This window comes from Vitis riparia, chromosome 12, assembly GCF_004353265.1.
Source record: "Vitis riparia cultivar Riparia Gloire de Montpellier isolate 1030 chromosome 12, EGFV_Vit.rip_1.0, whole genome shotgun sequence".
In the NCBI taxonomy this organism is placed as follows: Eukaryota; Viridiplantae; Streptophyta; class Magnoliopsida; order Vitales; family Vitaceae; genus Vitis; species Vitis riparia.
The window spans coordinates 16598117-16622066 of record NC_048442.1 but is presented as its reverse complement, the minus strand read 5'-3'; the positions used below and the strand labels follow the sequence as shown (position 1 = coordinate 16622066).

Sequence of the window (23950 nt, the reverse complement as noted above, 5' to 3'; positions counted from 1 at the left end):
CAACTCAAAGTTATGAGATGGAAGTTAATATGTTAAGTTAGATGAGATGTGAGAAAGCATGAGAGGGTAAAATGAGATATCACGATTTAGGGTCTCCTTCTAAGTATCAAGATCATCAACTTGAGATTTCATGTGTGTATGTGTGTCCTTTCGCAAAGCAAGATTATCAAGTTGAGATTTTGTGTGTATGCATGTCTATATGTGTGTTCTTTTACATAACAAGATTATCAAGTTGAGATTTTGTATGTGTGGATGAGTGTATGGGTTTCAATTTTAGTTAAGAAGGGTAAAGTCTCAATTCAAGTCCATAGCCTAACTTCATATCGAGTTGAGATTTTGTGTGTGCCTATATAAGGTTGTTTTAAGTTGAATTAGAATTGGTGAAGTCTCAACTTCAAGCGCAAAGGCTAAGTTTAGATCAAGTTGAGATTTTGTGTGAGCGTGGGTTTCAAGTTGATTTAGGAATATTAGTGAAGATAATTTCAATTTAAACTCATAATTACCTAACTTTAGATTGAATTGAGATTTTGTGTGCGTATATGTAAAGTTGTTTCAAATTGAGTTAGAATTAGTGAAGCTTCAACTTAAGCTCATAACCTAAGTTTAAATCGAGTTAAGATATAAAATTTCTTAACCCAACCTATTAAATATATGTGTATGTAAATGTGTGTGTGACTTATGTGTGTAGGTTTTAATAAATATAAATGTGTATATATATATATATATATGTTTGTTTATAAATACAAATGTGTGTGTTTATAAATATAAATATGTGTGTTTGTTTATAAATATGAACATATGTGCGTGTTTCAAGTTAAGTTAGGATTAGTGAAGCCTGAACTTGGATTCATAACCTAACTTTAGACTAGGGTTGAGATTTCTTAACCCAATCTTATATTTTTTTAAGGTTAGGTTCATTAAGTTGTGTGCATGTAGGATTAGTTAAGTCTTAATAAGTCAAGCCCATAACATTAGTGATATTTGTCCCTTAAGAAATCCTCTCATGTTCTTCAAAACTCTAAATTATTTTGGATTCCAAAAGGAGAAAATAATAACCCTCTTATGACCCAAAAAGATATGGGTACCAAAGGTTACTTGATTTGTTTTGTAGGGATCCATGCAAGAAGAACGATATGCATACATTGGAAAAAATATATTGATAATATTGGTAATGGTATCCCTTCTAAAGCTTAATTTGCAATATTATTTTATCATTTTGCTAACACTTGGCATAATTTTTGTTAATAATATAACATTTGGTATCACATTGATAAAACTGCAATAATTGTTAAACCAAGGTTTGGATTAAAAATAATTTTTTTTTAATATACCTAGGTAAAATTGAATGATCATATGCTCATATGTTTTAATAGTGTTATTCAATGCATGTTATATATATTTTTAAATGCATATGTTCTCTCATATATCTTTTCCAAATCATGCTTTAAATTGGGAATGTTCTAAGGTTGAACAATCTTTTATTTGAAAAATGTTTTCAAATGAAAAAAGGAGAGATTCATTTTCATGAAAAATTATATTATGCTTATTGATTATTTTTAACTTTTGATATCATGTGATTCCCCTTATATGCTTTATTGAGACTTTTTGTTGATGAGAAAAAGTGGAAGAAGTAATGATAGGTTGCTAACTTGATAAGCATATCCATATTGATGCAATGCACTTTATTGATCATAATTGCTTGTATCGTATTTAAAAATAATATCTTGTTAATTGCTAAATTGCTTTTTATGTTATTTATGTTTGATTATATCATTTTGAGCACCCTTAATATACTCCTTGAAGTTTCTAAACTTAAATGTTTTCTAAATTCAAAGGAACATATGTTGAGGGGGAGCTTTTAAGCAACCTTGGTTTTGTCATCATAAAAAATGGGTAGATTGTGAAACCAAAGTTTGGTTAATCTCGGTTTTGATGATAACAAAACAAAGTTTAGAACTAATGATAATATTTCAAGTGTGATTAAACAAGATGATTTCCAAAGTGGTAATCACAAAGACAAATCAAGCCAAAGAAAAATCATTAAGAAGAAGATGACCTCAAAGAGAAGTGTTTTTTCAAGACCCAAGTTTCATAAGATCTCTTTGTAAAGTTATTGGTGCACTAAGATTTTCATGCATTACATTATTTACTTATGCACCAAAATCATCAAAGAGTTTTTTTCATTTTAAATCTTTTAAAATTGGATGATTTCATGTGTTCAACTAAAACCTTGTGTTAAATGTTTTCCAAACTTGTTTAAAAGGTTTTAAGTTGAAAAAAATGGTTGTTGAGCCAAAAACGACTTAATTGGTTGAACCGGATGAGGAATCGGTCGACCTCTAACTTAATCAGTTGACCCTTGGCTCAACCGGTTGATGGGTGCAAAAAAAACATTATCTCTTTTCCAGAACGATTGTTCAACCGATCAAGGTTGAACCTCAATCGGTCAACCCCCACCTCAATCGGTCAAGGTCTAATGGTCACCTACTAAGCATTAGATGCTAATGGCTAGTCAATCGATTGACTCCCAACTCAATCGATTGAACCTCGAATGACAAGTTTGACATTTTTCTTCTATAAAAAGACTCCAATCTTCATTGTTTCAAGAACTTAACACTCCTAAACTTTTCTTGAATATATTTTGAGCGTTTAGAGAGTATTTTTTTAGTGCACTATTGTTCTAAAACTTGTATATCATTAGTGCACCATTCAATCATAGTTTTTTTTGTATCATTTTTAGCCTTAAAGTTTTGTACTAAGATTTTGTGAGATCCTTTATTATCTTCATTTGTAAATATTTGATATGAAAAATCTTAAGTGTGAGATATCATTTAAGGATTCTCAAATGTGGGGTATCATTTGAGGGGTTATTCAAGAGTGAGGTATCTCTTGAGGTTTGTAAAGAGTATTTGGAGTCAAAAGTCCAAGAGGGTGGATTGAAACCATAATCCAATTGTATTGCTTAAAATCTTGGTTTGAAAGTCTTAAATTAGTGGAACCTCAAGATTAGGATTGAAGCTTGAGGAGAGTGGATGTAGGCCGGGTTGCGCCGAACACTATAAAATTTTTGTGTTTGTATTCTCTCTTCTCTACTATTTTACTTTATATGCAATTGTTTTTATATTATTTTATTATATATTTGCATATAATTGTTTTTTGCATTCATACTATTTAAATTTGCAAAAATAGACCATCACCCTATTCATCCCCCCCCCCTCTAGGGTGATTACCTTAGATTGTATTTGTCTATTTTTTCTAACAAGGAATATTAGTGAAGTTAATTTCAATTTAAGCTCATAATTACCTAACTTTAGATTGAATTGAGATTTTGTGTGCGTCTATGTAAAGTTTTTTCAAATTGAGTTAGGATTAGTGAAGTTTCAACTTAAGCTCATAACCTAAGTTTAAATGGAGTTAAGATATAAAATTTCTTAATCCAACATATTAAATATATGTGTATGTAAATATGTGTGTGACTTATGTGTGTAGGTTTTAATAAATATAAATGTGTATATATATATATATATATATATATATATATATGTATGTTTATAAATACAAATATATTTGTTTATAAATATAAATATGTGTTTGTTTATAAATATGAACATGTGTGCTTGTTTTATGTTAAGTTAGGATTAGTGAAGTCTCAACTTAGATTCATAACCTAACTTTAGACCGGGTTGAGATTTCTTAATCCAATCTTATACTTTTTTTTAAGGTTAGGTTCAAATTAAGTTGTGTGTATGTAGGATAGGTTAAGTTTTAATAAGTCAAGCCCATAACATAACTTTAAATTGAGTTGATATTTCTTAACCCAATCTTATATTTTAAATGTTGTGTTTAGATTATATTATATTTATGTGTAAGGTTGGGTTTTAAGTTGAGTTAGCATTGGTGAAGCCTCAATTCAAGCTCATAAGCTAATTCTTAGATTTTTAAACCAATCTTAAGTTGCAACCTTAAGTAATCTCTCATTTTCTATGGTAGAAAAATGAAAAGAATAAAGATTAAAGAACAAAGAAATAAATCTTATCTTGACCAAACAATGAGATTAGGATTAAAGATCTAGTAACAAGGGGATTTTTAGAGATGAGTGTTACCAACATCTCACCAAAATGTTGCTTTAGAAATGGCAACCTAGAGTAGTAGCGAGATATATTAATGGTAATATATATAGATGAAATCTAGGAGAGAAACATTCGTGAAACAACATAATGTATAGAATTATGGTTGTAATTTAGCAGTTTGTGCTTAGGTTCAACTCATTGTGACCTTTAATCCAAGATACTTAATTCAACCTTATTTTTAATGATAAGATTAATTGGATTAATTGAATTATATGATTCAAAATTGGGTTTTTATGGAATTCAAATAGTTTTTTGACTTTTAACTTGACAAATATAATTGATGAGAAAAGTTTTATTAAATATATACAAGTCCCAAAAGTTAGAAAATGTTTTAATTGAAAGTAAGATTGTATTATATATATATTAAACTCAGAAGGTTTTCTAATAAAATTTTCTAATCATAATTAAAATTAAAAGGATGATTTGAATTCCTATTGGGGCTCTCTCTTAATCTACTTTTTAATCATAAATATTATATCAAAATTATACATGTACTAATATAGTTTAATGTCATTGAAATTTGAAATCATAAAATTAAATAATGTAAGGCCCATGTTCTACAAATCTTAAATTAAAACCGTCGAATTTTATTTTATTTATTTTATTATTATTTTTTTTTTACTTTTTTTCCAATTTTACATCGCAATTGGTGACAGAAATCCTCAATCACGATGCCTTTCATGTCCAAGAAGGGAAGGCATTTAATTTGCAAATGATGATATTGATTAAGAAATTCAAATTGTTACCTTAAGAAATTTATATTTGTTACCAATAACGTTCTCATATTGGATTTGATTGCTGCCAAAAAATCTGCACTTTTGTCTTTGCCAAGCTGTTTGGAAAACTAGAAAATTAGGCAATCGGAACTTGAATTCTACCTTGAAAATTTCTTGTCTCATTCATTGAATTCTACCTTGAAAATTTCTTGTCTCATACATTAATGCACCAATGCATTGGCCAATTCTGGATTTGTACTAACATTAAATACACACAACCCTTTTGAGTTAAATAAAATTAGATTGTTGGGTAATTGTTTTCAAAAATAATTTTGAAAAATAATTTTTAAATGTTTTATAAAATAAAATCTATTTAGAAACCTGAAATATTTTTAACTTGTTTTTAACATTTTTAAAAATAATTTTTATATTTAATATTTTATTTTTAATTATTTTACGTACTTGTATAATAATTTTTTAAAACAATACTAAAAAAGTAAGTGAAAATAAAATAAAAAATTAAAGATATTATTTGAAAATATCCCATTTTTTCTTTTTAATAACATAAATAGAAAATAGTTTTTAATTACCAATTAAGTTTTTTTTTTCTATTTAAAAAATAATTGACAAATAAATCCTTAATTTTTTTTCTAAGTTTCCTGGTATTATCGTACACTCATCTGTTGTAATCTGACATATTGTAAAGTTGAATGCTATTGAAAATCAAATGAAGGGCCTTTAATGAGTAGAGTCCTCATGTTTCAAAATGTGTTACAACTTACATGAATCATACCTAAAAAATTCAAATAAATGCAGTAGAATGATATTTTTCTTTATGTTGTTATTATTACCATCATTTTCTTGGTACATTAAGGACATGTCACGTATATATCAGTACACCTTGTTACATAAATTTGTCGCATTTTGTCCATTCATGCTGGAAGAACTATTAATGCATTCTGTGACACAAACAGCACTTTATGCACACTGATATTTAAGCAAAAAGCCTCCCAAAAAATTGTTCAAAAAATAGATTACATTTCATAGAATATGTCAGTATTCAAATGACTTAATTAAGATTAAATGAACTTAAGCTAATTTTTTTAAGCTATTATTTACCATGAAGTTTACTTTAGAATGAATATTATTATTACTGAAAATTGCTTCCAAAACAATCTAAAAGTAAAGATTAAATAGAGTGTTTTAGCATACTCTTTTCTTCTATGTATGCATGTGTATCTGGGCACACCGACAAGAGAACTGACATATCATGAATGATTTCCCACCACGTGCTGTATATGTACACTGATCGACTGCATGTGCAGGCAGTGGTCACTATTAGGCACCAACTTTTAGATTGCAGTTCCAGTTGTTTTGCAATATCTTTAGAAGCCCAACTGGTCAATTTCTTCCAAACTTGCTCCAGAATCACCGCCTGATATTCAGGTTTTCAAAATCTTTTACTGTTTCCTCGAGTCCTCGGAAATCTTCTTCTTCTTCTTCTTCTAAAATCTTTTATATGTCCTTGAGCTTCACTCTATGGAGTCTACAAAACCAGTAGTACCAGATGAGTGATTGTGGAAGAAGAAGAAGAAAAGGATGTTTGATTCTTCATGGGGTTTTCTTCATAGGATGATTGACTCTTTATGGGTTGAAGAAGAAGACTGAGGACGATTGATTCTCCATGGGTTTTCCTCCAAGGATGAATGATTCTTTATGGGGTTTTCGGGTATGTTTCTGGGCATGATTCTGATTTATTTTCACTCTACTTGCGTGGCAATTACTTTATTGATATTAATACAATCCAATCATACAAAGGGAGCATACTAATTTATGTAATTAGTTTTTTACTATACTTATGTCACGACATACACAAAACATCCTTCTTGTTCTCTTCTTTGCTTGTCTCCTTCAAAGCTTTTGGGTTGAATTAGATATACTGGATGTGTATGTAATGACAAATTGTTAGCATTGAATATGTAATGAATCCTCCCAGGGAGCAATTAGGGTTCTAAGAGACATGGTTACTGTATGTTTCCTGATCTTAATCAAGTTCTAATCCCATACTTCAAATTTATAGGCCATGGCTACCTTACAGTACTGAAAGGAATAACCCAATCTTTAGCATTTCCCATCACCACCTCATCACAGCCCCCACATCAACTTTATGTAAAGGAGAGCAACCCAAAAGAGAACATGAGACACTAGAAGCAAAGCATTAATCCAATTCAAAAGCTATTAAAATGGGAAAAAGAAGCCAATGTCTGCTAGTGGGTGTTAGCTCTTCAACCCACTACTTCAAAAAAAAACACACACACAAACAACAGGAGATTTAAGTAGGAAAAAAGGTTGGACAGAAATGAAGTATTAAAACCCTAACCCTAACCCTAATTGACAAAGTTAGAAAGGTGAGGGGAAGCTCAAACCTATGTGACTTATATGAAACTCATTGTACTTTGTTTTGGGAAGTCAATACCCGAACCTCGAATCCTTGCAAATTCTTAATGAAATAAGGTAATTATCTTTTCCATCTTGGGACAATAGGATGGTGTAAGGTGCGCTCTTGACTTCTCCCCATCTTCTATAAGCTGAAAATCCTCCTCACCTTTGTTTCTTTACCTGCTTTCCTTTTCTCCTTCTTGAGTTCATAACTGCATCAACATTAAACAAGCATTGAGAGAATGAATCTGAAAATACAGAAGAATAAAGGCTCAGTGATAGTGAAATAAATGCATTAATGAATGCCAAGATGTGAGGGAATATTAATGATTTCCTGTGGGTTTCCACTTCTTTTCTGATCTTCTGCATCTCAATCAATTATATAATTGACTTCCATGGAAGCAGTGAAGTCACTGAAGGGTGTTCTTATGAGACCAAAAACTGAAATCTAAAAGAGCATGGCCTACTTTTCAAAGGGCACAAACACCATTATAACCAAAATTTGTAAGAGATGATCATTTTCTTACAAAAAGGCTCATAATTGATGCATTTTCAGGCTTAATAATCTCAGTAAATCAGAAAGGACTCCAGAAAATTTTCTATCAAAATCTCAGAAGTCTGAGTTAACACTGAAAAGGCATTAAGTGTGCACTCAAATCTCAGAGGGAAATATTTGTCTACCTAAGAACCCTAAGAACATTAGCTGCTCAAGGAAGAAGATTAAAAGAAATAGCACCATAAAGCTTCACAAGTTAATCCAGAACTCACCAATATTTCAAGCTTTGCAGTTCATGCGTTCTCACACGAGACTGCAGCCTTAATCCTGTCGACAGTGCAAGCGATGAGATTGTTAACAGTCGCAACCGACCCTAGAGAGAGTTTTGCCGTTGGAACCGAATCAACCAATATCTGAAATGCGACGGTTAGAAGAGATCCTCCAGACCCAACTTCACCTATGACTCCTCCATGAGTTGTGGTTCCATCTGGAAGAATTGCAAATCCTGAGGGAAGAAGAGCAACATAGTCTGGATCCCCTCCATTCAGTACCATGTTCATGGCAACAACATCGACAGGAGCATAAATCACGAAAGAGGCTGTTGAATCAGTACAGCTTTCTTGCAATATCAACATGTTGCTCTGGCTTGAATTTGCACTCTAGAAATGTTCACAATGGTTAAGCATGTTGGTTGAAGGACACAAGCACTAAAATAAGAACAAGAACTAGAAAAACATAGAAATATTAACCTACATTTACCCGTAACAGAGATACACAGTTGCCTGTGTCTTGACCATTCGCTATATGTGCCATTTCTTGAACAACCCCACCATTTGAGAGAATATCCCACTGCAGATATAAGACACGAAGTAGTGAATAGAAAAAATCAATAAACCAAGATTATTTCAGATGATTTTATGCCACTGAACTTGTTTTTACTTAGCAAAAGCACATGAACAATTTAAATATACCAAATCTAAGAGCAAATGAATTTACATTATCCTCTTCACTATTAATTAGACCCAAGTCCAAATGCACTATTTATGGCTTCTCTCTATAATTGACTGTTGCCCATTAATTGTCTGCTGCATATCTATTTAGCATGGAAGCAAGCAATTAACCAACTGTTAATAAAAACTTATGTTTATTAGAAAGTTAAGTCATGTTGAAATATATTCAATTCCAAAGCTTAAAATGGACAATGTCTTATGATATGGCATTTTTTCAAAGTATGATCATAAGCAAATTTGACTGATCAAAAGCTAAAAATTCTTGGAAGGACACTTATTTTATTTGTCCAAACTGCAGTACCATTAAATACTAATCATTTAATTTCCTGAGGCCAGATGACATCAAGTTATTATAAGGGTGATCTATATTAGATATTTATTAATAGGCTAGTAATTTGCATATGCAAGCCAACTAAAGACTAAATGGAATAAGGAGTAATGCAAATGACTTTTGTGCAAGATTGTACAAAATGAAGTTAGGATAAACATCAAGTTAATTAGGAATCCAATTATCCCAAACATATATAATCTCTGACAATCATACCTCGCTGCGAGAATTCTCATCACGGAGAAAATCAAATACTCTCTTTGGCGGAACTGGAAGCCAGAATGAAGTAGCAGCACTTAGCACAATCCCAGGAGGCCTGCCTGGATCGTCCACGCTCTTCCGGGTCATAACCCTAACATCATCAGCGCCACTTCCAGATAGCGTAGTCCATGTGTGGGCTGTAGAGGCACTCACTCCAGCACAAAAGCTTATCACCATTCTTTCAGCCAGCTTCAACATACTTTTTCTCCCTTCTTGACTTGTTATCACTGTGCAGTGACAATTATATAGGTTTAGTAATAATCGTTCTACATATGTTGTTGCCTAAATCCTTAAAATTCAATTGAAATTCATTGGTATTGGTCTTTATGATATAAATTTCATGTGGGAAAAATACAACAAAATAAAATTACTACCACCAACTTCACCCGTAGGAATGTTTGTTGCCATGGCACTTGCAAGACGCTCGCATTGGCGGTCTAAAGTAGCGACCCATCTTTTCGCCCCAAATGCAAGACCAGAGTTAACTAACTGCTTATATATATTATGAACACCTCGATCATCCACTTCAACATGCTCAACCCATGTAACCTAAGGCATAAAAGGCCATCAGAAAATTAAATGAGAGAACTAATTAGTATTAATGTGTTGAAATTAAGTACTGGCTAGAGTAGTTTTTTAGTGGAATTTAGTTATGATCATTTATTTACCTTTGAATATCCATTAGGCATTTCTTGAATTAAACATCCAGATGGCCTTCTTCGACATCTCACCACCGGACTAGGACGTAAATTGTCCAAGGAAACGTCAACCACTGCCCAAGTTCCATCAGCATGCTGCTTACAGTACCTCACAAAGTAACTCTCTCTAGTAGGAACTAGAGGTGAAGGTACTTGGAATTCAGCTGTCATCTGGAAATAAAACAAGTATGTATTAAAAACAAATCTTTTAAGAGTACATATGTTGGGATTCATTTTTTTTTTCTTTGTTTTCCTGGATCCTTCTAAGCTTGTTACAAGCGATGATTGCGGAAAAACATTCAAGTTCTATATTATAATTACCACTTGAAAGGCTCCGTTATAGTTCCCTGCAACTCCAGTTGATAGTACTTCCAGGGTCATAGCTCTTGAAACAATGCCAGAAAACACGGTAGACCACTGGTTCTGAAGAATGAATATCAAACAGTTGGAAAAGTGAATTAGGCATAAGGACTAAGATTGCTCAACATTCAATATCTACATAATCTTCAATAAAAGGAATTAAATTAAAACCTACCACATCCATGAGAATCTCAACCAGGCTAATATGGTTCATGATAACAACAGCGGTTTCTCGCGAGGCTTCACACTTAAATCCTGCAGGTTTTGGTCCAATTCCCCTTGGGAATGACCTGATATATTCATCTTCGCTTAGTTCGGTGGTTGTGCCATCAAGGCTTGGAAGCCACAAAGGTTCCCCCATCTGAGCCATTCGGAATAGCTCCTCCATAGCTGCAACTGCAAGCTCAATTATCATTGGTTTGTCAGCTTCAGTCGGTCCATTGATTGACCTAAGAAGGTCACTGGCTCCAAACAGCTCGCCTCCTAATCCTGGCTGTGCCCCAAAGTTTCCAACCCCTAGATCAAGGGGACGGGTGGGAACCTGAGGAGGAATAAGAGGATAGTTCACTACTGGCTTGCCAACATACTTTGCAGCAATTGCCGAGATCCGATCAATCTGAAAACCAAACCAAAAAAAATAATAATAATAATAAAGAAAAGAAACATCAAGCTTTAGAACCTCAACAAAATGTTCTATAAATACAGATACAGAATCAACTAAATTCCAAAATCCTTCTATTCTATACCTCTTCCCTCAACCTAGCATTCTCCAATCTCAGATGATGTTCATCAAATGACATCTCTCCTATAGCAGTCGGGCCTCCGCAATTAGGACAGGAGGCGTTGCTCAGAGCTTCCCGGTACCTCAAATTCTCTGTACGAAGCTTTTCATTCTCGCTGCGAAGCTGTGTGTTCTCGTGGCGCTCATGCTGGGTCTGTGAGAATATATAGAAATCACAAAAGAAGGTATAAAACCCATTAGCACAAAAAAGAAACCTAGGCTGGGTTGACTAATGCAAACCCGTTACTTTCCATTACAGAAAACTACAAAGAGACCGTAACGGCCCCTTGAAACAAGATAAGGTGCAAAAATCATATCGTAAATAGTGTGTGAAGAGTTATATTAGGACAGCACAAGCTGTGAATATGAAGGAAATCTATACCTTCATCTGGGTGCGCTTGTTTTGGAACCAAAATTTGACCTGCAAGGGCTCTAACCCTAATTCACGGCTCAGCTCCTTCCTTTGCTTGTCATCTGGGTGTGGACACTCCTTGAAGAAACTAAGTGCAAAAACAAAAAGATGAAATATCAGAGATCCTTCTTCATAAAAACAGAAAAAGAAAAAAGAAGAAGAAATAGAATCAGTTGGTAGATTTTGGTTTTAGTTTTAGAACTAACGCTTCCATTTCCTGGATCTGATGCTGAGTGTGGCGATGGTAGCGCTTCTTCTTGGGGCGTTGGTTGGGATCTTGGTCATCTCCGGAGGCACCTTCATGGTTTTCACTGCCAGATTTGCTGTCAAAATCATCCTCTCTGAGCCTGGCGATTTCACTTTCCGATGTGTTTTGAGTCATGTCGAGTGGGTGAAGCTGGCCGTCCATCATATTTGGCTGGAACATATCTACAGATCTTTAAGATTCCGAAGCTTATGGTTTTTCAATCTAACAACAGAATGGAAATTACCACTCAAAAGAAAGCAAAACGAAAAACATCTCCACTTCATAAAATAAACGAGATGAAGATCTGCAGATATAAGAAGAAGCCAAGACCAAAAAGGAAGGCAAGCAGATGGAAACCCTAATTTGATATCTCTACATGAAAACAAAGCAACCGACCTGATTTTGTAGGGCAAAAATATTTCTATTTGTCTATACATCGTTTCAATTTTTATTTTTATTTTAAAAACATATGCTACAATATATTTATAAAAAAAATGAGCCACCAGAGAAAAAATGAAGAAGAAGAAATATTTATAGGTCTGAAATCTCTCTCCCCCTCTTTCACTTTTCCTCTGTGTGTGTGCAGAAAACTTTTAAGCGGTTTTCGAATATCGAGAAGGATTTTGCTTGAAATAGAAAATTAGTCTTGCTAATAGATAATCACTAAGATAATCGGTCTTTTTTTTTTTTGTTTTTTTTTTTGTTTTGAAGTCTTTCACTGTAATGGAAGAAGAGTTGGAAAAAAGATCTGCTGTGTGGAATGTTGTGAGGAGAGGAGATGATAAAAGTGAATCGAAACCCATTAATGCAACAACCACCACCGTCCTAGAAAATGAAAACGCAAGTAGATTTGTCAAAGAATCAGAGAGAGAAAAGAGCAGAAAACCAGATCAAAGGGCATTTAAACTCCCGTCCATATGAGAATCACAGCAAGAGAGAAGTTGAGGCCTGACCTGGCCAAGACTGAGTCCTGAGGAAGATCCATAAGCAGCAACATTCCCATTTCTTCCCATCATTGACGGCATATGGGTCGCCGGAATCATAATTCCCGCCGGCATATTTCACACCCAGAAGCCCTAACCAGCCTCAATAAGTGGACTTTCTCTTATGTTATAGTGGGTTTAAGGGCAGTGCTTTGAGAGATTCTCTGCAGCTATCTGAGCAAGCAAATGGGATTATTACAAGTAACAAACAGGCAGTGCTGACTATGGTTTTTGCCTTTGAAAAAGAGGTCTCAAAGTCTATCTCTTAATACGTGCCAGCCCACCAGAAAGCGAGTAGGGTTGACAATTTTTTTATACGGCTTTTGACAGTCTAAAACCAGACTAATTTCAACAAAACGAAAAAAAAAAATGTAACCCCCACGAAGATCTCGGAGAATCCAACTATGCCCTAATCTCCCTTTCTCTCTCTTCCTCCCAATATCTGCAAAGAAAACATAAAAAAACGTAAAAAAGAGTAAAAATGGAAGGAAAAAACTTCCAAAAATAAAGAAGATAGAATATAGGCTTACTGCAAAACAGCCCATGAGCAGACAAGGCCCCGGATCCATCGCGTGGCCGGAGAAACCAGTGTTTATGGATCCAGAAGAGAGTCTCAGGATGTGAGGTCTGGAGCTTTTATGGAGAGAGCAACGACCGCTAGGGATAGAGATGAAGAGAGAGAAAAGAAAAGGGAAGGAAGGGGAGAAGAAGACAGAGAATCAAGAAAGAGGAGGCAATGGAGAGGTGGAGAAAAAGAAGGAGAAAGGGGGAACAGATGGAGAAATATGTGGCAGCGGGGAGTAATTGCAGAGGGTATAGAGATGGTGCAATAGCATTTATGGTGGAGAGGTGTAATTGTAATGAAAGAGAGAGAAGAAGTAAGAGAGATGAAAGAGCGAGCATCTGATATTTAATTTTCCTCTACGAGTGTATATGGTGAAATGAAACGAATGACGGCTACCAAACACCATAATTTTCCACCTCCAAAAAACTTTCAATATCACTCCCTTTTAACATAAACTTATTTTTTTCTTGACTAGGTTTTGAAAATATCCATAGACCCAGATGGTGTTCTTGATCGAATTTATAAGGCTTAGAGCCTCTTCTCAACACTACAAACTAGAAATACTTTTAATCAAAATCACACATCACCCACCCACAGTGAGACTCCATATATGGAATTTTACAAGATGATATATTATTTCTGTATTAATTCGTGTCAATAAATTCATGAGAAAATAAAATATATATACATATTTTGATTTATATAGACAGTTCATGGGCTACTTTAAATTCCATGTCTTTTAAATGCTAAGTGTGTGGTTGATTATCTGGTTTTTGGCCATTTCTAATTAATGGGTTGTATCAAGGAGGATTCTCTTAATAAATTTGATTGCCTTGTTTGAAATCTGAGGAAAAAAATGGTATGCAAGAAGTCATCCACATTTAAGATAAACCAGCACATATTGAAAATTTGTGTCTTATTGTCAAAGCTTCATGTATAGTATAGTTGTATTCCATGGGACTATTACAAGGTTTCTTCAATATTGTTAACTTCAAGGTAATTAGGGATGAAAGATGAGTAAAAATTCAGGCACTTGTCTCATTTTTAGGAAGTTCAAATTGCAAAAATTGCAAAAATTTTCTCATTTTGTTCCAAAATACCATAAAAGTTTGAGGAACAAGAGGTTGGATTTTGCGATGAAAAATCTTATTTTAACAAAGAAAAAATATGACATATAGGGGAAAAAATTTTAATAGTTCATGTGGCATGATGGCAAAAGAGATTAATTACCATTTTAAGATCATTCTATATGAGCATTTTGCATGCATCTTCTTCCAACAAGAATAATGTTTTTTCGGTCCGGAGCAAATAATTCAAAAAAATCGATTCCAAATATTGAGATAATGGTTTTTCCATAACATGTATCGATTTTTTTTTTCTTGTTTTATGAGCTAATACCATCCAAAATTTTGAAGATATAAACTCTTTGATGCTTCTCTTAAGTGTAAAATTCGAACTCAAAAATATCTTTTGAATTTAATGAACCCTAAAAAAAATTATTGAATATAAATCAGAAATTAATGAATTTAACCATTATCCTTCCTAAGTATAAGGCATTCATTATTATAAAGAGGATTAAAAAAACTGTGTAAATTTTTTTCTTATTTTTTGAGCTAATACCATGCAAAATTTAGAAAATATAAACTCTTAGATGCTTCTCTAAAGTGTAAAATTCGAACTCAAAAATATTTTTTGAATTTAATGAACCCTAAAAAAATTACTGAATATAAATCAGAAATTAATGAATTAGATCCTTATTCTTCTTAAGTATAAGGCATTCATTATTATAAAGAGGATTAAAAAAATTGTGTAAAATTTTTTTCTTATTTTTTGAGCTAATACCATGCAAAATTTCATAAATATAAACTCTTTTGAGTCTTCTCTAAAGTGTAAAATTTGAACTCAAAAGTATTTTTTGAATTTAATGAACCCTAAAAAGGATTTATTGAAATACAAATCAGAAATTAATGAATTTAACCATTATTCTTCCTAAGTATAAGGCATTCATTATTATAAAGAGGGATAAAAAAATTGTGGATATACGCAAGGATGAGAATGTAGGCCACCATGCTAAGGAATGAAAAACTAAATGCTGACCTTGAATATTAATTGTGAAGGGCTCATTGGCCCACTCTTCCATCTACCTCTGCTAGGAATGTCAAGTTTATGTAGGAGGCACAAAGGGATCATTTGAATTTTTTCAAAGTAAATGGTTGTGAGAATTTAAATTTCAAGAAAATATTGCAGTGATGCTGGGCCCTTTTTGAACACTAAACCACAACCTATATATGGCAAATTCATTCCTTTTTTCTAAAAGATTTGTTCTCAATTAAGATAAGATATTGTTTGATATGATAGTGTGGTCGTCTTTGTGACCAAAAATATGTGCAACATAGCGTGAAAATGTCCAACTTTCTTGATTGAGAATAGCAATTCACTTTTGATATTTTTACGTGGACTTAATAGGTTAATTTGTTAAAAAGAAATTTCGACTCTAAATAATTCAAAGATTTGTCATGTGAGAATTTTCTAACTTTGTATATAATAAGCTCCTCTTGTGAGTAATTATATAATTTTCAAAGCATATAAGAAGATATCAGCGAAAGTATTTTTAAAAATGATTTAAAAAAATTGTTTTTAAGAACAATTTTAAAAAATTGCTATATAATGTTTTATAGACCTAAAATCTTTTGAAAAACTTAAAATGTTTTAAAGATTTTTTCTATACTTTTAAATATATTTTTAAATAATTTTTATCTCTAGCATTTCATATGTTCTCTATTTAAGAACTAAAAAACCATTTTTTATTTTCTAATCATAAAACGTGTGGGTTTTTGTTTTTTTTTTCTTTTGTTTTTGAGAGTAGAAAACTATTTTCAAAAATAGTTTCCAAACAAGACTTTTATTTTGCCAACTAATAATTTTTAATAGTATTATTTTGAGTATATATAGATCCAAATTATTTTCTTAAGGAAAACAATTAATCATCCTCAAACAACATTTCCATAATTCCTTTTACCGTTATACTAGATTTTATTCTTAATAGAAAGAAACTACAAAATAAAGTATCTATATATTTGATTGAAGGAAGAATCTAGTAATCTCCAAAATCAAACATTATAACATTTTTAGAAAAATCTAATTTTCAAATAAAAAAACTCCAAATTACAGATACCTTTAATTTTGAATTAAACAATTTATTGTTCTATTTATTTTTCTATAATATATGATGATAAATACAAATATTAAGCTCCTATTCTTACTAGATTGAAAAACATGCAACAAGGGGATACCATTAGAGTATTAGACTGATTAGTTTGGCACTTTGAGGGGGTAGCGACTGTACGTTTTTTATAAATAGGGTGTTCTCCCTGGATTCCTATTGAGTTGAAGCTCAACTGCACACCCTCCGGGCCTCCCCCTACAACCTCTTTCTGCATTCTTCCATTAAATGACCTCTGAGTCATGCAGGCTCTGCATGCCAAACCCCATTTACTACCTTCATGCCTCTCTTGCCTTGCCCTCCCCCCCCACAACCACATATCCCATGTTTGCTAACATCTCTCTTCAACCCCTACCAGTGAAAGAACAACAAAAATAATTTGTCCAAATGCTTCTTTGAATGCCTTTTTATTTTATTTTGGCATGCTTAAGGATATGGTAATGGTAATTGGATTTTAAGAGTCATTTTTATTTTATTTTTGTTATTTTGAGTTCAATTTTGAGCCTATTTCATAATTGTTTTTTAAAACAGTTTTAAAAAATAATTTTTGAAAACCGTTTTCTAATATTTTATAAAACAAATGTATGTTTGAGAATATAAAATATTTTAAAATTATTTTCTATATTTTTAAATATCTTTTAAAAATAACTTTTATATGTAGTGAGTTATTTTTAATCATTCTTCATATTTGTATATTATTTTTTTAAAACAGTCATCATAAAACAATTGAAAACAATTAAAAGATGTTTTTTAAAAATATTTTATTTTTTGTTTTTAAAAATAAAAAATATTTTCTTATTTTTTTGTTTTGAAGAACATAAAACCATTTTTGAAAACCAAACCGATCCTTTGTTTTTTGTTTTTGTTTTGATATTTCTAATAATGCTGCTAATTGTGGAGTTAAAAGTTATATTTAAGGGGATTTTTTGAAGTGCTTATATGAACCCTCTTATTCAACATAGTAATTTAAGGAGGTATTTGGATTAAAATTAGATAAGAGTTTTTGTTTAACATTGCAAATCACTTGAAAGTAAGGTTTTTTAATTATTATTCTCAATAATATGGATTATGGCATTAAAAAGATCCTAATCCCAGAGTCCATATTTTATGCAAAAATCCTTTTAATAAATAAGAATTTATTTACAATATTCATTCTCTTACTTGGGCACCCACTCTTATTTCACATAGAACTTCTAACCAAAATCAACAACAAAGTACTTTATTTTCTAAAATATTTTTTTTAATTAAAACTATATTTAGTTCTCGAAAAAATTGAAGGAAAATGCAATAAAAATAAAGTAAAAAAGAAAGAAAAAGTGAATGAAAATAAAAAATGGATTTTTAGTCAATAAATTATTTTTCATATTATTTCAAACTCATTTTACTTATTTTAATTCATTGATATAAAAATTAAATATTTTTAAAATATATAAGTTTCAAACTAATTTTAATTATACTTAATTTTTTTTCTTTTTTGTATTTTCCATAGATAAACTAAAAATAAGAAAATAATTTTTCTTAGCTCTTTTTTTTCCTTAGTGATTTCTAGAAATCAAACATAACCTAACTTTTTCTAACATTTTTAGGAAGTGGCATTTGGGTTAACTCGATAAGGCTAAAAATATGATTTTTAGTATATATAGAAAAAAATTTCATGCAAAGAAACTTCCATAATTCCAAAATTTACTTCTTTAAGAATAAGACCTAATTACATTTCAATTTTTGCTTAACCTTTTTGCTTGTAGTTAAAATTTAGAAATATTAAATTTTCTTAATTTCATGATACCACAATACATTCTATAACATCAAAAGTATTTATATAGGAAAAGTTTTAAGAAAAAAAAAAGTTAAATCATGGGCAAAAACGTTACTTACCTCCACCTAAATTTTCATTTTTTGTAATTAAGTTTAAACCACCAATAATATTTATTAATGCTTATATTTTGAATTTAAAAAAATACTCAAATTTTGAAGTGTTTATCATGTTTTTTTTTTTATTAAATCCAAGATAATATTGAGTATATTCAAACAAATATTTCACATTGCATATTCAATTAATTAATAATAAAAACAATGGTACCAATCACGCATATATTGAACTCCCAATTTCTAACATTGAAAATACATGTAGGACTACACTTTTCTTAGCTTTTGGATTTATCCTATTTGAAATATGTAAGGGTATGCTTTACAACATCTTAAAAAACAATTTTTATAGCAATTTTTAGAAACAGTGTTTTATGTTTTTTTAAAACAAAATTATGTTAGAGAGCTTTGAACATTCTCAATCTATTTTTCATATTTTTAAATATTTCTTAAAAATAACTTTTATCTCTAATATTATTTTATTTTAAATTATTTTTCATATTTATATATTATTTAAAAAATTCCCAAAAAATAATCAAAATATGTTCTTATAAACACATTATTTTTATAATAAGTTCTAAAAAAAATTGTTTTTGTTAAAAATTTATCAAACCTTGTTTTAGAATTTCAAAAACTATTTTATGTTTTTTGATGATATTTTTAAGGGAGAATTACCCTTAAGGTTAGGATGGGGAAAAAATTATCAAGATTTGTGGGTAGATTTGATAATTCTTCTGAAGGCCTAACATTTTTATTAGACCAATTTACCTTGAATTTCCCAAGTCCATTTATTAATTGAGAAGTACATATTCTTTCACCAATAATCGAATCAATCTATTTCACAATATTACAACCAAGTAAATTTTTACAATAAATACAAAATAAACAAATAAAAATTATAATTAATTGAAACATATTTTATATAATAAAGAACAATATTTTTAGTATATTAGACATGTTAGAAATATGCCAAAAAAACCCACAATTGCCTAGTTTCATAAGAAATTTGAAATTTTCAAAATTTTGCCTTATCGTAATGTTATTATATTTGTATTGTAATTGTAGTGTATTTTTATTGTACCTCTATATTTTTATATAAAAAAATTAATTTTATAGATTTTTTTTTATACATCATTGGATTACCATCAACAACTTCATGTATTGAAATTACAATATTGTATTTTTGTTGTCTTTTTATAATTTTGGCTTGTAAGGAAGCTTTATGATAAAAATACAACATGATAGCCTAGAAATGCTAGTTCAGTAAAAAATGAATTCAATATTTTATCATTTTGGTATATTATAATGTATTATAATGTTAATGTTTTTCATTGTAACTATATTGCATTTGTATTATACTTGTACTTTATAATTGAAGTAATGGTTCTTTTACACAACTTTTAAACTACTACGCATTTAACACATCATACCAAAATAATATTTATACAAAATTCATAATAAAAGACCAAGTGGTCCATACAAAAGGGATTTCATTTTTCAATGAAAATCTAAATATGTTCATAAATACACAAATAAAGTAGTCCCAAACCAGTATGAAACAATTAAGAAATTTTTTTCTTGTACCATGTCAAAGTCTCAAAAACAAATCTAAAGTACAAACCTTTTCAATGGAAATTAATAATAATCATATCAAACAACTCACCTTGAAAATAAATTAAAAATAAAAGCACATCTTCAATATGACCAAAATAATATAAAAAAAAAAAAATTAAATAACATTTTACACAAAAAATGTAATTTCTTTCTCAAAACCTCCTTCAATATTTCAAATCTAATATTTTATATCTACATTATTAAAAATATTAACATTTCGTTCATTCAATCTGATTTTTAAATTATTTATTTATTTATTTTGCATAAACTAACGTATTTTTGTTTTTTTGTCATTTTTTTTAAATCTTACCTTTAATAGATTTCTTGTTAAATTCACACAAAAAAACAAGCTTTGTGAAGACGGTTTCAGATCATGATTTGAAGTGTTGGAACTTTTTCATCTTTCCCTTTTTTCTTCTTCAATACTGACAAGCTGCAGCTGAGTTAAAGAATATTTTTTATTTTTGTTGATTTTCACTTATTAAGGGTAGTCTTGACATTTAAATAAAATAAGACATTTGAAATAATTATCATAATTTCACCCTATTCTTCAAAAGAATTATTAAATCTACTCACCCTTCTTGGTCATATTTTTCCCCAATCCACCCTAAAGGGTAATTTTCCCCACCTTTAAAATCAATTTCCAAACTATTTTTAGAAACCCAGAATAATTTTTTTGGGTGTTGTGTTCTCATAAAAGTAAGACCTAGTAGAATAGAACTATGGGTGTTTGATCATGTCTAGTTTCTAAAAGTTGACTTACGTCCATTTTCTTCCATAATCAATATTTAGTGGAAATAAATTTTGAAAGGAAATTAAATGACATTACTCAAAAAGCAAACTAACTTGAGATTATTTTTTTTTGTGCAATTTTATAAAAATAATAACATATGAAATTATTATAGAAAAAAAAATTAGATTGGAAGATAATTTAAAAAACATTTTTTAAATAAAATAAGAGCATTTTCAATTAATATACCCATTAAGTAAATTTGAGAAAAATTAATAAAATAATTACAATTTAATATTTGAGAAAAATTGAAATATAGTAAAACCATACAATTAGATGAATATGGGCTTTGCATTTTGTTAATTACCTATTAATTCAAGTATTATTTTTTGGTTTTCCATCTACTTTTTATGTTGTTTATTATTTAAATAAGATCACATTGAGAAATGATTCATAAAGCAACTTCATTGATGCATTGGATAATGTGAAATAATAATTCTTATAAAATAAAGATTATTTATATTTTAAATATTTTAAATGTGAGTGAGATATTGGCTTAATGGCATTACAAGTTGGTTAATTACTTTTTCCCTCTCTCAATTTAAGACTAATTTCCAAAACTTACTTCTTTTTAATTTAATTTCAAACCTACATTACTTTGACTAACCTCCATCAATACCTCCCAAAAAGAATTGAAGCAACTAAAATTTGAAGTGTTGCATCTCTATTAACATTAATAATTTCATATCCAAACATTTTGATTATTTTAATATTATTATAATTATAATATTTTGATTTTTTTAATTAAATAAAATCCATCATCGAAAGTTTTGTCTGAATATTTTTAAAAGTTGTGTTTAATTTTTAACATTGTTTTGAGTAAAAAAAAAAAATTAAAATAATATGAGTATTGTGTATAAGTAAATTCAAAAATTGACATTTCAATTTTGAATGGAAAAAAAAAAAATGTCCCTTTGTAGAATTGATTGAGACGCGACCATGGCACCCTGGGCCTATGGCCACGAATATCCTTTTCCTTAAAAGAGGGTACACAATTGGCTGTGGAAAATTAATTTTCACACTAAAAAAGCAAGATGTATTCATTACTATTAGACAGTGACTATGATTATTTATTGATTTCTTGTACACCCAAACATAGATATAAATTTCATGTGTTTTTTTGTTTAATTACTGAATATGATGGAAGTTTTCATTTCATTTTTTTTTTTTTTAAATATTTTTGAATTATTTGGAAATATTTCAATTAATTTCTGTGAATTTTATCACAGTGGTTGAAGTAAAACCGTGACTGCGGATAATTATTGAACTCAATAAATAATGTCTTAGTCCTACTCATGAATTGCAAACTCATAGATTCTTTAAATTTATTATTCATTATTACATTGTTTCTTCACATTATATATATTTTTAGAAATTATGACAAATTCTTGATTAGAATTTGAATCACACTTAAGTAGAATATATAGGGTATTTTGGTAATTGTTTTCAAAAACAGTTTTTGAGAACAATTTTTGAAAATTGTTTTATGATGTTTTGTAAAACACAAGTTTATTTGAAAATCTAAAAAAAAATATTTTAAAATATATTTTAAAAATTAAATAATTTTTATGTCTAATATTTTATTTTTAATAATTCTATATGTTTATATAATTATATTTTAAAACAACTTTCAATAAATAAGTGAAAACAACATAAAACAACTAAAAAACGTTTTTTGAAAATACTATATTATTTGTTTTTAAAAATAGAAAACAAAAAATAGTTTTAATTGTTAAACATTTTTTTTTTTTAAAAGACAAAAAACAGTTGCGAAAACAACCCATAATTACTCTACATGAAATTCAAAGTTTCATATCATATGTTTATTTTGAATTCAGCAATAAAGAAGAAAAAAAAAAGACAGAATTACTTTTTAGATTGAGAATTTTATGTGACTTTTTTTATAAAAATGAAAAGGATTTTATATATTTATATTACCAACCCAATAACTTTTATCCTAATTCATGTTAAAAGCAATTTAATTTTGATAATAATTTCCTATTTCTATTGAGGTAACAAATCATTGAAATGATGAAGCATTTCTAAAATCATATTTATACTCACCAATTAATTAATTAAATTATATTTTTAGAATAAAGAATGTTGGTTTGCCTAAGTAAGTTTTGATGGGTTGAAAGAATGTAAGCATGTCTCACTCTATCCATGCATTTAGGGCACACTACGTGCCACAGTTGACACCATCAATCCTTGTCCTTGCAACCTAACAAGCTTTCCTTAACTTGCACCTTTTTAAATTTTTGCTTCTTAGGTTTTTTGTGATCAATAATTTTATGTGGGTCTCTTTTATTTATTCTTTTAGGGAATAACTTTTTGACCAACTATACTTATTAATTCTTTCTAAACTATTATATTTATTGTGTTCATTAATTAATTATTGACTTTACGAAAGAAAAATAATAATATAATAATAATAATAACAAGTTGTGATCCTTGTGATATCTATTAATACCACCATAGCTTGAAATGTACAAGCAGGTGAGTGGGTCACATGCAAAAGTTTCAACCATCAATTAAGAGACCATAGATTATATTTATTTTTTGTTTTTATTATACCCAAACTCTCTTATTTGTTTTTAGTCCATTTTTACATAAATATTAAAGTTTTGAGTTATTTTTCAAATATCCTCTATTAATAATATAATAGAATTAAAAATATTACTTCTTCTTTTTTACTATAATATTTTATCACTATTTTTTAGTCACCTTCGATCTTTATATTTAAGAACCAATTGTTCTTTGCAATTAATCCATCATCTCTAAAAATTATACATTTTACAATAATCATTAACGTATTACCAGTTGTGGAGCCAATAGTTTAGTTCAAGGGATAACTTTTAACACATACAACTCTTAGCCTATTAGTCCAACCTTGTCATTTTTAGGGAGGATAATAACAATTTTGGGTATTACGTATTCATATGCTTACTTATAACCATTTTTATAAATGTTATTAAAATCTCTAATAACTCATTTTAATGCACTTCTATAGTCTATTCTTGAACCATCAAAA

At 29.7% G+C, this 23950-nt stretch overlaps 1 protein-coding gene across 6 annotated transcripts; it reads right to left on the bottom strand.

Annotated features, from left to right (window-relative positions):
• Positions 1–7043: 7043 nt before the first annotated feature.
• On the bottom strand, positions 7044–13618 carry LOC117927010 (homeobox-leucine zipper protein HDG2-like). Of its 6 annotated transcripts, none has more exons than XM_034846367.1 (13): positions 13392–13618; positions 12832–13303; positions 11838–12049; positions 11602–11719; positions 11185–11373; positions 10614–11054; positions 10400–10501; positions 10049–10249; positions 9767–9929; positions 9336–9607; positions 8535–8630; positions 8054–8440; positions 7044–7497 (listed from the first exon to the last, which is right to left on the bottom strand). In XM_034846367.1, the coding sequence occupies exons 2-12, from the start codon at positions 12934–12936 to the stop codon at positions 8075–8077; spliced, it is 2265 nt and encodes a 754-aa protein (XP_034702258.1). In that variant the 5' UTR covers positions 12937–13303; positions 13392–13618; the 3' UTR covers positions 7044–7497; positions 8054–8074. The 6 variants fall into 6 exon arrangements, with proteins under 6 accessions (XP_034702258.1, XP_034702257.1, XP_034702256.1 ...); XM_034846366.1 differs by having other exon boundaries at positions 8541–8630; positions 9755–9929; positions 13392–13617; XM_034846365.1 differs by having other exon boundaries at positions 9755–9929; positions 13392–13616.
• Positions 13619–23950: the final 10332 nt, after the last annotated feature.